Source organism: Oryctolagus cuniculus, chromosome 14 (genome assembly GCF_964237555.1).
Source record: "Oryctolagus cuniculus chromosome 14, mOryCun1.1, whole genome shotgun sequence".
In the NCBI taxonomy this organism is placed as follows: domain Eukaryota; kingdom Metazoa; phylum Chordata; class Mammalia; order Lagomorpha; family Leporidae; genus Oryctolagus; species Oryctolagus cuniculus.
In genome coordinates, this window is record NC_091445.1 from 1,830,003 (window position 1) to 1,841,244 (window position 11,242).

The following is an 11,242-nucleotide window of genomic DNA, read 5'->3' on the forward strand; positions in this document are numbered from 1 at the left end:
ATGTACTCATGTAAGCGGCAACTCCTGTTCTAGCTACAGGCCTCTACCGAGTGCATCATTCGCAATGAAAACCACCTGTGGGGATGGGCTACACAGCTGGGACACAGGGCTGATGGCGGGAGAGCGGCCTGGAGGACGCAGTTTCACATGATGCCCTCACATCTCCCGCTAGATGAGGGAGAGCAGCAGAGCAAGCTCGAGAGAGAGGCACCAAGGTAGCACATACCTATTTCAGGACGCAGTTACATGCCACCAGTAATCCTCAGGAAGCACTGCTGATTCATAAAGGCCAAATACTGGGGTAACCATCCCTTTATCTGTTCACTAAGCCTCCCCCAATCTATGAATAGTGACACGTAGACGTCCTGAACAAGCTAAGTACTGTGGTTACACGTAAGAGGAAGGCAGGCTGTCCTACAATTACGAAAACTGAAAGGTTCCCTCCCAGAGGGCCCAGGGAAGAGGGTTTTCAGGTGCCACCGCTTGCCTTTTGCACTGTAGAAAGCAATACCTGCAGAAAAAAATCCATTTTAAGCTACTGGTTTTGCAGATTTAAGTCTGATTTTGGTGTGCATTATTACCTTTTGTAATATAATTTCCATGGTGAAAAACAATGAATTCATAAAGTTGTTTTAAAAAATATTGGCCTGGCCGGCGCCGCGGCTCACTAGGCTAATCCTACGCCTGCGGCGCCGGCATACCGGGTTCTAGTCCCGGTCGGGGTGCCAGATTCTGTCTCGGTTGCCCCTCTTCCAGGCCAGCTCTCTGCTGTGACCAGGGAGTGCAGTGGAGGATGGCCCAGGTGCTTGGGTCCTGCACCCCATGGGAGACCAGGAGAAGCACCTGGCTCCTGCCATCGGATCAGCGCAGTGCGCCGGCCACAGCAGCCATTGGAGGGTGAACCAACGGCAAAGGAAGACCTTTCTCTCTGTCTCTCTCTCTCACTGTCCACTCTGTCAAAAAAAAAAAAAAAAAAACAAAAAAAAAAAACATTTGGAGATGTATCTGTAAAAAGTTGGTTTGTATGCTCCTTCACCCTAGGGTCAGCTGCATTGTTTTAAACGCAGCAGACGCTGTGCTGTGAAGAGATCACGCCAGCTGCTGTGATGAGGAAGGCATGGCGGACGCCGAGAGTCAGACAGGTCTTCCGCTCCGGAGGCTTTGCACAGCGAGGCCACGAGAAGGGATTCAAGAAGAGGAGCTGGTGATACTGGGCGTGGTTCTTCGAGAGAGACACGTGTGAGGAAGAGGCTCCAGGTTTTTGGCTTGAGTGCTGGGATGAGTAGCGGTACCACTCACCATTAAGGAACGCAAAAAAAAAAAAACAAAAAAAAAAAAACACAGGCGTCTCACACGCAGCCACCAGGAAGGAGACCGAGGTACGTTATGCCTATCAGCAGCAGCCACCAGGAAGTGTAATTCAATTTCATTATGGTTATCTTCATGTCAGTTTGGAGAGGATATTTGTGAATTTACACATAAATTTAACATAAGCCAAGCGCATTCCTACATGCAGTATCTGACACTGGAGAGGCACTATAGCTCAGTGGTCAGCACCCCAACCTCCAGAGTGCAAACGCCATGTCCGACGCCGGCCAGTCCTGCCGCTGAGCAGCTGGCAGGCCCTGGACAGGGACGGGTCTGGGCTCCGTTCCCTTCCCTAGTCAAGTGGCATTCTGCAAATGCTAGAAAGCATCGTTTAACACACGACTGTTACCTGCTTTTTAATGGCATAATTTTCACCATCTTCAGCTCTCATTTTTTCAATCTTTTCTTCTTGTTGTTTTGCTTCTTTTTCATACATCACTTTTTCTTTGACCAATCTGTAAATAAGCCAAAATGTTTAAGACAACTAGATTTTTCTCTGGAGAATAAACCGTAAGAAACAAAGAACCAATATAAACATAAACATATTTCAAATATCAAAGCAGATGTCCTAAGTGGGGGTCGGGGAGGAGAAGTCTGTCAGCCCTGGTTAGAGTGACCCTCATAGGCCCGGAAGAAGCTCCTGGCTTCGGATCGGCACAGCTCCGGCCGAGGCGGCCAATTGGAGCGAACCAGCGGATGGAAGACGTCTCTCCCCTCTCTGTGTAACTAAGACTTTCGACTTTCAAATGAAATACATAAATCTTAAAAAAAAAAAAAAAAAAAAAAGAGTGACCCTCATGCTCGTAAGTCCGACAGAGCAAGTGCAGTCTGCTGAAGCACGCCATTCTTAATTTAACTGAAAACCCACTCAGTTATATTCACAATGAGAAAACGACATTCGAAAATATCAGGACCCTTTTGATCTCTTTACTGATGTGTATTCCAGACCTTAAAATATGTGCTAGAAATACAACGTATAAAAAGCTCAGTGCTCTGGGGGGAAAACTGGTATACTGCACGCCAAATTCCAAATGAAGAAAGATTAGATAATTTTCAATAACAAAACTGCCTAACAAGTATTAACTGTGTACTTAATTTTATGGCAGACTCTCCCTGTAGGGGGAATTAGGACAGACAAGCCGTGGAAACAAACTAACATTTGCTTCCTGAAGCAGGGAGAGGCATGGATATAGATCAGGAAGATTTAACAGGAAGGAATAGCACAGTTCAAAGTTCCAGGGACTATTCCTTAGACAGCTCAGTGTCCAAGGCTAAGCCACAAGACCCCACGGAGGACAGGCCAATGCAATGAGCAGTGGTAACAAACTGTAACAGAACTCATATTTAGAAACATATTTTGATTTTTTTTTCAAGATTTATTTGAAAGGCAGAGTGACAGGGACAGGGTGAGACAGAGACAGAAAGATCTTCCATCTGCTGGTTCACTCCCTTAATGGCCACAACAGTCAGGGCTGGGTCAAGCTGAAGCCAGGAGCCTGAACCTTCATTTAGGTCTCCCACGTGGGCAGCAGGGCTCAAGTACTTTGGCCACGCTCTCCGGCTCTGCAGGCGCATCAACAGGGAGCTCACTTGGAAGCTGAGCAGTGACGACACACAGTGGCACTCTGATATGGGATGCTGGCATCACAGGTGGTGGCTTAACCCACTGTGCCACAATCCCAGTCCCTGTTGCGGTATTTTCAGAGAAACTACAAAGAAAACTGGTTGGTGTCACACTGGCCAGGTAACCAAATCTGGTTTTGTATGGTCCAAGAGCTATGAGTGCTTTTTCCTTTTTTAGTGATTACATTTTTTTCTGGCAATTTTTTTTTTGTCTGTTTTTTGTTTTTTGACAGGCAGAGTGGACAGTGAGAGAGAGAGACAGAGAGAAAGGTCTTCCTTTGCCGTTGGTTCACCCTCCAATGGCCGCCGCGGCTGACGCGCTGCGGCCGGCGCACCGCGCTGATCCGATGGCAGGAGCCAGGAGCCAGGTGCTTTTCCTGGTCTCCCATGGGGTGCAGGACCCAAGCACCTGGGCCATCCTCCACTGCACTCCCTGGCCACAGCAGAGGGCTGGCCTGGAAGAGGGGCAACCGGGACAGAATCCGGCGCCCCGACCGGGACTAGAACCCGGTGTGCCGGCGCCGCTAGGCAGAGGATTAGCCTAGTGAGCTGCGGCGCCGGCCCACTTTTCTGGCAATTTTGTGACATGTGAAAATGACATGGAAGTTGAATCTCTGTGTTCATACTCATTCATTCATGCTCTGTCTAAGGCTGCCTTCACACAGTGACAGCAGGGATCAGTGGCCGTGATATCACCACAGGCCGGTGAAACTTCGCCCACACCCCTTGTCCTCCTCTTGCCTCTAACCCACCCCTAACTCCCGGGCGTTTTTCACAAGACACTGAAGTCAGACCACCTGCAAGGCCTGAGTGCCTTAAAGACAGGGCTAGCTCTACGCATGACGCATCCCACGCCTTCCCACAGCAGCCACTCAATGTGGGCTGAACCCAAAAACTACACTACTATCTTTTAACACTTGCAATTTAAAAAGGTACATAAAACAACACTAAGGAATAAGAAAATAAATCTGATAAGTTCACTATATGACCAATATGAGCTCTGGATACTGCAGGGGAAAACAAAAGTCTCCTTGTGGGAGATCAGGTGGAGTCCTGACCCCTGGCTCAGTCCCAGCTGTGGTGGGCACGTGGGGAGTGAGCCAGCACATGGAAGATCTCTCTCTCTCTGCTTTTCAAATAAATAAGAACTAAAAAACTTAACTACAAAAATCCCTGCCCAACAGCACTGGTACTGGGTCGAAGCAATGACAAACAAGCAAGATAGACAGCATGCTAGACTGGGTAAGTGCCACGGAGAAAAACAGCAGTGACAGAGGACGGTGAACACACGAGGTCTGCAACTTCTTAGGAAGGACTGTTTGAGAAGAGGACGCTGGAGGCAAGATGTGAGCGTGGCGGATGGCTCACACGAGGACTTACGGGCCAGGAGAACTTTTTCAGCTTCCCCAAATATTCAAAAACTTTGCCTACTATGCTCCTGTTCTGAGAAATGCACTTCTGCAAACTGAAGATGAGAGTAAAGAAGCCATCAGAACAAGACGCCATGGCCAACATAGTTCCGTGGGGTACCACCACTCTGCAAACTGAAGATGAGAGTAAAGAAGCCATCAGAACAAGACGCCATGGCCAACATAGTTCCGTGGGGTACCACCACTGGTAGAAACAAAACAAAACAACAACAGCAAAAATACTCAAACTGAGCTACGCTTGGGATGCCTACACCCCTCTATCAGAGTGCCTGGGTTAGAGTGTTGGTCGACTCCCAGTTCCAGCTTCCTGCTAACGCACGTCCTGGAGGCAGCAGAGGATAGTTCAAGTCCTTGGGTCCCTGCTACCCAGGTGGCTCCTGGCTTTGGTCTAGCCCCAGCTACTGTGGCCATCTGAGAAGTGAAGCAATGGATGGAAACTCCCTCTCCACTTTATAGTTAAAACAGAATAAGTAAGTAAAAATTCTAAAAGTTTGAGCTAAAGGCCTTAGGAAACATTCAGTCTAAAGCATAATCTTAGTGTTGGCTCTTAAGGGAATATCCATTCCATCAAGTTTAATACCTAACAACCCTATTTAAATATTATCCCCATTTTATAGCCATTTGTTAACTATGCCCCCCAACGTCTGTAAAAGAGAGTCCTTAGATTAAATTGAACTGAACCAAGAACAGTATTTCAGAAAATGAGTAAACTTCTCAGCTCTGCATTTCATGAAACTGGTAAAAAATGATTAACTGATGACAGAAACACTGTTGGAAGGAGTCAGGTCAGATGGATGACTTCTGAGTACCTCCAATGGTCATCACTAAAAATATACTCTTAAAACTAGGTGCAGGATGAAATTTAACAGTTACAACTCAGAAGCAAACTATGACACTGGCATCCCATGAAGCAGCCTATAGCTGATCAGGCCACGGTTCAATCACTCAAAATAAGCTCAAACTAAAATAAGATTTAAAAAAGTAGCTGGCACTCATCACTAACTACAAATAAAGTCATGCTAAGTGCAATGCATCATTTACTGGTCAAAACAATCCTGTAACGCGGGCACCAACCACTATCGTTCCCACTCAGTGATCACAAAACTGGAATCCTCAGAGCTTCAGCAGCTTGTCCCAAGTTCTCACAGCTGTTAAGTGCCAAAGAACCACATACTCTCAGTATTACTGATATGCTCTTTATTTTTAAAGTAATTCTTAAACACATGAACAGGTAAAAAGTTTAAATGTGCTCAAATATGACAGGCACTGTTAGCTGTCTACTCAACAGCTATTCTTCCACCTCTCACCAACAGAATTCAGTTGTTTATAAGCTTCCAATAAGACTTATCTTTCAAAGGTAGAAGCCAATCATAATGGTTTTCTCTCTCTTGCCAAGTGAGTTAAGGCATATGCAACTGACAATTTTGGCCAAAGCCGTATAAAGGACATTTGCCAGGAGCTCTCCGAAGCTTGCCGGTGCTCCTGAATGGGACAGGAGTCCTTGTCTCTCTCGGACACTGTCACTTCTACAGGATGCCGGCCACTCGTCAGGTGGCAGGCACCCAGCAAGCTCATGGAAGGACAAGTCTCTCTGGTCCTTGACGACGGTATCCACTGCTGAGTTAACTAACCTTGAACGTACACTGCCTCCAGACCTCCTGCTGTAAATGACAACAAATATCCTCATCGTCCAATCCACATGATTTGGCTCTCAATTACTTGAGACTGAAAGCACTGGAAGTTGTAAAGCTATTAACAGCATAAGAAATAATGCTTTTCTACTTTGGACAATTCATTCTAAACTGATAAGTCATTTTAAAAATGAGATAGCTCATTTTTTTTCTTCCCATATACAAAAAAGCATGGAGAAATTAAAGTTTCATGTTTTCCAGGGCATTAGGAAATATGTAAATTTTGTGTAAAAGTCTGTATGTTATACTTAAAACAATGCAAAACTTTAAAATCTTTTTAAAAAGTACTTATTTTATTTATTTGAAAGCAGTGAGAAAGAGAGATGGGGGGAAGAGAGAAAGGAGAACGAGCGAGAGAGAGGAGAGCGAGCGAGAGTGTGCTGAGCGCACTGAGACTGGGCTGGAGATACTGCTTGCTCTAAGTAAGATGCCTTCTCTCCCACCTCCTACTCTTTCTCCCACTCATTCTTCAAAATGCAACTCTTGTACCCTGCCTTCTGGGAAGACGATGTATCTCCAACCCAGTCACTCTCCTGAGCTGACACGTGGGCCTCGTGGGTCCCCATCACAACAGGTTCAGATCTGGTCTTCCACATCAGAAGTCAGTGTCTGCTCTGAGGACTGGGAATGTCTCAGTGCTAGCGGAGCATGTGCCTCACGGGCAGGCAATGGATGAACCCATCACCTGCAGCGCGCGGGTGGCCTGTGGAGCGGCGGGACAGCCCACGGCCGACGCTGGAATGCCCTGAGTCCCAGCTCAGTGGGTTAAGGCGTCGTGCGGGACAGCCCACGGCCGACGCTGGAATGCCCTGAGTCCCAGCTCAGTGGGTTAAGGCGTCGTGCGGGACAGCCCACGGCCGACGCTGGAATGCCCTGAGTCCCAGCTCAGTGGGTTAAGGCGTCGTGCGGGACAGCCCACGGCCGACGCTGGAATGCCCTGAGTCCCACCTCAGTGGGTTAAGGCGTCGTGCGGGACAGCCCACGGCCTACGCTGGAATGCCCTGAGTCCCACCTCAGTGGGTTAAGGCGTCGTGCGGGACAGCCCACGGCCGACGCTGGAATGCCCTGAGTCCCAGCTCTGCTTCCACTCCAGCTTCCTGTTAATGTGCACCCCGAGACGTAGCAGGTGACTGCTCAAGTACCCGAGTCCCTGCCACCCACGTGGGAGACTGAGACGAAGTTCCTGCCACTGGCCCTGCCCCAGCAGATGGAAGATTTTTCTCCCTATCTGTCACTCTGCCTTTCAAATAAATAGAAATAAATAAACTCTTTTTTAAAAAACTGAAAAGATGTTAGCTCAGGGGCCAGCACTGTGGCACAGTGGGTAAAGCCACTGCCTGCAGTGTGGTCATCCCATATGCGTGCCGGTTCGAGTTCTGGCTGCTCCACTTCCCGTCCAGCTCCGCTCTGGCCTGGGAAAGCTTCACCTGGGTCTCCCACATGCGTGCGGGGGTCTAAGCACTTGGGCCATCTTCCGCTGCTTTCCCAGGCCATTAGCAGGGTGCTGGATGGAAAGCGGAGGGGTGGGGACTCGACCCAGTGCCCATACGGGATTCTGGTGCTGCTACGCCACAGCACCAGCCCCGGAGGTCAGCACTCTCATCTCATGTTTAAAGCAAACAAACCAACTTCCAAAATCTAAATTCCTGTTATCTGTTCCAAAGGAGAGTCATTCCGTTGTTCCACACTGGAATAGCACACAAGGGTAAAGAGTACAAGGCAGCCACCACTACACACCTGTCTGCCGCCTCGCGGTTCCCACCACGGGAGGCCATGCTATCCACTTCCCAGGTGTCCTAAGCCAAAGGAAATGAATGCTTCATGTGACAGTACTTGCTACCCGACGGTGTCCCCATAGACAACTGGAGATGGGTTAAGTTCTAGTACATGCTCCAGGAGTAGATATGCCTTAATTAATTTTAATAAGTAACTCAGATAAAACTTATCTTGTAAGCACCTAACATGATGCATGCCAAATCCAAAATCAGTCTCACTTTCTCCAGTATTATTAATCCTAGGGATTAATAAATTAATAAATCTCATGAATTAATAATTTAAATAGCCAAATGTAAAGTTAATTATTTCACTAATCCTCTCAATGGTCCCCTAAAGAGTCTACGCCGTCAGTGAGATTGAAGAGTGAGTACTACTGACAGGGCCAAGGGCACAGTGAACAGCTACTGTCCGAGTTTACGTAAGAAAGCCACAGCACCGACGGCTTTAGCTAACACCTAAGATCACAAGTCTGTACATGCACCCTTTTCTCCTCTGTCCACCCCGGAACCTCTAAGTGCCCTCAGAACAACTCTGTGCAGACACGGCACCAGCACGTGAAGCAAGCCGTAAACTGACCACCACCCACCCTGAACTGCCGGTCCCCAGGCACGCTCTGTCTTAGCACCTCTGTGACAGCTCATCAGCAGCTGGAAAGCCTTCCTAGTGGCTAGTCTGGCTAATCCGAAAAGGACAGGAGGACACACAGGTGGACACAGGAAACTTTTACATATCAGGGGGTTTTTGTTTCTATAGGTTTTTTTTTTTTTTTTTTTTTTTTTTAATAAAAACATGATTTCACAGTAATGGGTAACACAGGGTTGGCCTATAAGCAGTTCATGGGAAAAAGAGCTAAACTGTTTGTAAGGTCAGCATGAGGCACGAGTGTGCTGCAGTTACTAAACATAAACAAACAAAAAGCCAATTCTGCCTGAGACGCTTTAGAAGGAGCAAATAATCCAAATCATGGCAGGAAAACAGCACTACATTTGATGAGCTTCATCTGTACCATCATCCATAACCTGTTTCCAAAACTGTGACACAAACTTAGATCCACAAGGGGTTTAAGGCGGACTACGACAGAAGATACTGGAAGCTGGAGTGTCGGCGGGGCAACAGCCCACAGCGTAACTCTATCTGTGAGATGGTGTTCTGCCTAAAACACGCAGACAGATGGCCACTCACAGCTACCGCAAACACGGACCGTCATAACCAAAAGAGGCAAAAAAACCATCGGATGCCTGGAACTCTGACTCACGACTGGCGCTTCTCATAGACCACAGATGTTACACTTGGGCATGCAAATTCTACCAAGCTTAATGCTACTCCTTATAGTAATTACTACTGGCGATCCAACAACTCAGATTTTTCTGGGAGTGACTGACCAGCAAATGTGGGCAGAGCACCTGGGGCTGCTTAGCTGGGGAGGAGTGTGTGCCAGCAAGGCTGCCTGCTCGCTCTGTAACGTGTGCACCCCGTGGACTGTACAGGGATGTTCACAGGGCCAGAGGTCCAAGCAGAGCATGCAGGACGGTTCTCTCTAGCTTTGTGTCAGGAAACAGACCTCTTGTTTAGGTTCTTCTGTGCACAAGAATGACAACCAGCTGCTAATAATTTCCATTCAGAAAACTCCAAGAGTTGGAAATAATTTTCAAATTATACTCCTAATGTATGCTGAAGGGCCCACTTTCAAAGTATATTTATTACATCCTTTACCACATATAAAGCAGCTGGCTTTTCTTTTATTTTTTAAAGATCTATTTTATTTATTTGAAAGACAGAGTTACAGAGAGAGGTAGAGACAGAGAGAAAGGTCTCCCATCCGCTGGCTCATTCCCCAGATGGCCGCAACGGCCGGAGCTGCGCCGATCCAAAGCCAGGAACCAGGAGCTCCTTCTGGGTCTCCCATCCGGGTGCAGGGGCCCGAGGACTTGGGCCATCTTCTACTGATTTCCCAGGCCACAGTAGAGAGCTGGACTGAATGAGGAGCAGCTGGGACTAGAACTGGCGCCCATATGGGATGCTGGCGAGGCAGACTGGGGCTTTAACTCACTGCACCACAGCACCGGCCCCTCAAGCCAACTTTTGAAGTCCTCAGCTGCCTACCTAGTCAGGAAACATTCAAAAATGGTACTTTATAAAGAGCTGTACCTAATATAAATTTAACAGTCAGCAGACTTGGTTTGAAAATTCAATACAATAAAATTTCCTTAATTATCTCAAGATTAGATTAGTGATTCCCAAAGGACCCAAAGTACTCTGAAGTCCTCCCAAAATTTCTCATCTGCGCTATCAACGCTGTAGGTGACAAAGCCTGTTCTGTCTCATACTCTACCCTCTTATCCACCAAGCGCTCACTCACAGTGACTTGTGTCATGACCTGACTTTCTGAATTTGTTAATAAATACTCTTAAAATGTCGCATTTTCACAGCTAGAGACACATGGAGGAAAATCACCTTTCCTCTTGTGCCATACACAGTATACTAGTATGTAAAAACATGAAGAATCTCTACCTTTATCTCACAAAAACCTGAGAATAAGTTACATGTTTTATGGCATTCTAAGAGCGTTATGACCGCTGCGGGTTGCTGTTCTACACTGTCTGCCCGGGACATTTCAGATACACAACCTGGGAGGATCTCCCAGGATCTGATTCTGTTGATAGTGCAATGATCACACATGAACTCACGTCTCTGACAAACATCCCTTTTCTGTCACCTGAAAACCCCAAATAATAACTTGCGGCTTCGGAGTTAGAGAGACACGAGCTGGAAGCACCGCGAGCAGACGCAAATGTGTACGTATCCCAGGGAAAAGAATTTATCCTTTAATTGGGCATGTAACTCAACTGCCATTTTTCAAATGGGTAACGCTGTCTCTGTTTCTTAACAGAAGAAAGGGAATACTCTTCCAATGGATTAATAAATGTGGTTAAAATAAAAAGGCTTCCATGAGCAAACAAAGCCTGGGAACTATCACCTCCTCTGGTCCCTTTCCAGAGGCTGACAGTGACAGCCTCTGAGCCTCTTACCATAAAGAAGCACACTAGCTTGTTTAACCTGGTCTTTCTCAGATGAATCTGAGCACAGAACACTTTTCAGCAGACCAGTTAAGACCCAGACAATCCTATTCTATAGAATATCAACTTGGAATCCATAATTAGAGACAGATAATAAGATAAAATGTAAGATTCTAACTGCAGTTAACATTCCAATAAAAACTTACAGTTCATAGAAGTTAATAAAACAACACTTATCAATTTAAACAATGCAATTAGTTTCTTAAACCTTACTGTGATAGCAACAGCACAATTACTGTTAGTATATATTTCTGTATGTTAGCATAATTGATATTAA

The 11,242-nt window shown here is 46.7% G+C and overlaps 1 protein-coding gene across 2 annotated transcripts in view; it reads right to left on the bottom strand.

The window, feature by feature from the left end:
* The window catches only part of TBCA (tubulin folding cofactor A), a 68,619-nt gene that overhangs the window by 12,998 nt on the left and 44,379 nt on the right, over positions 1 to 11,242 (bottom strand). For both annotated transcript variants that reach the window (XM_051837600.2, XM_051837599.2), the window contains exon 2: positions 1,718 to 1,823. In XM_051837600.2, the coding sequence (XP_051693560.1) occupies positions 1,718 to 1,823 (106 nt within the window). The remainder of the gene's footprint in view (positions 1 to 1,717; positions 1,824 to 11,242) is intronic.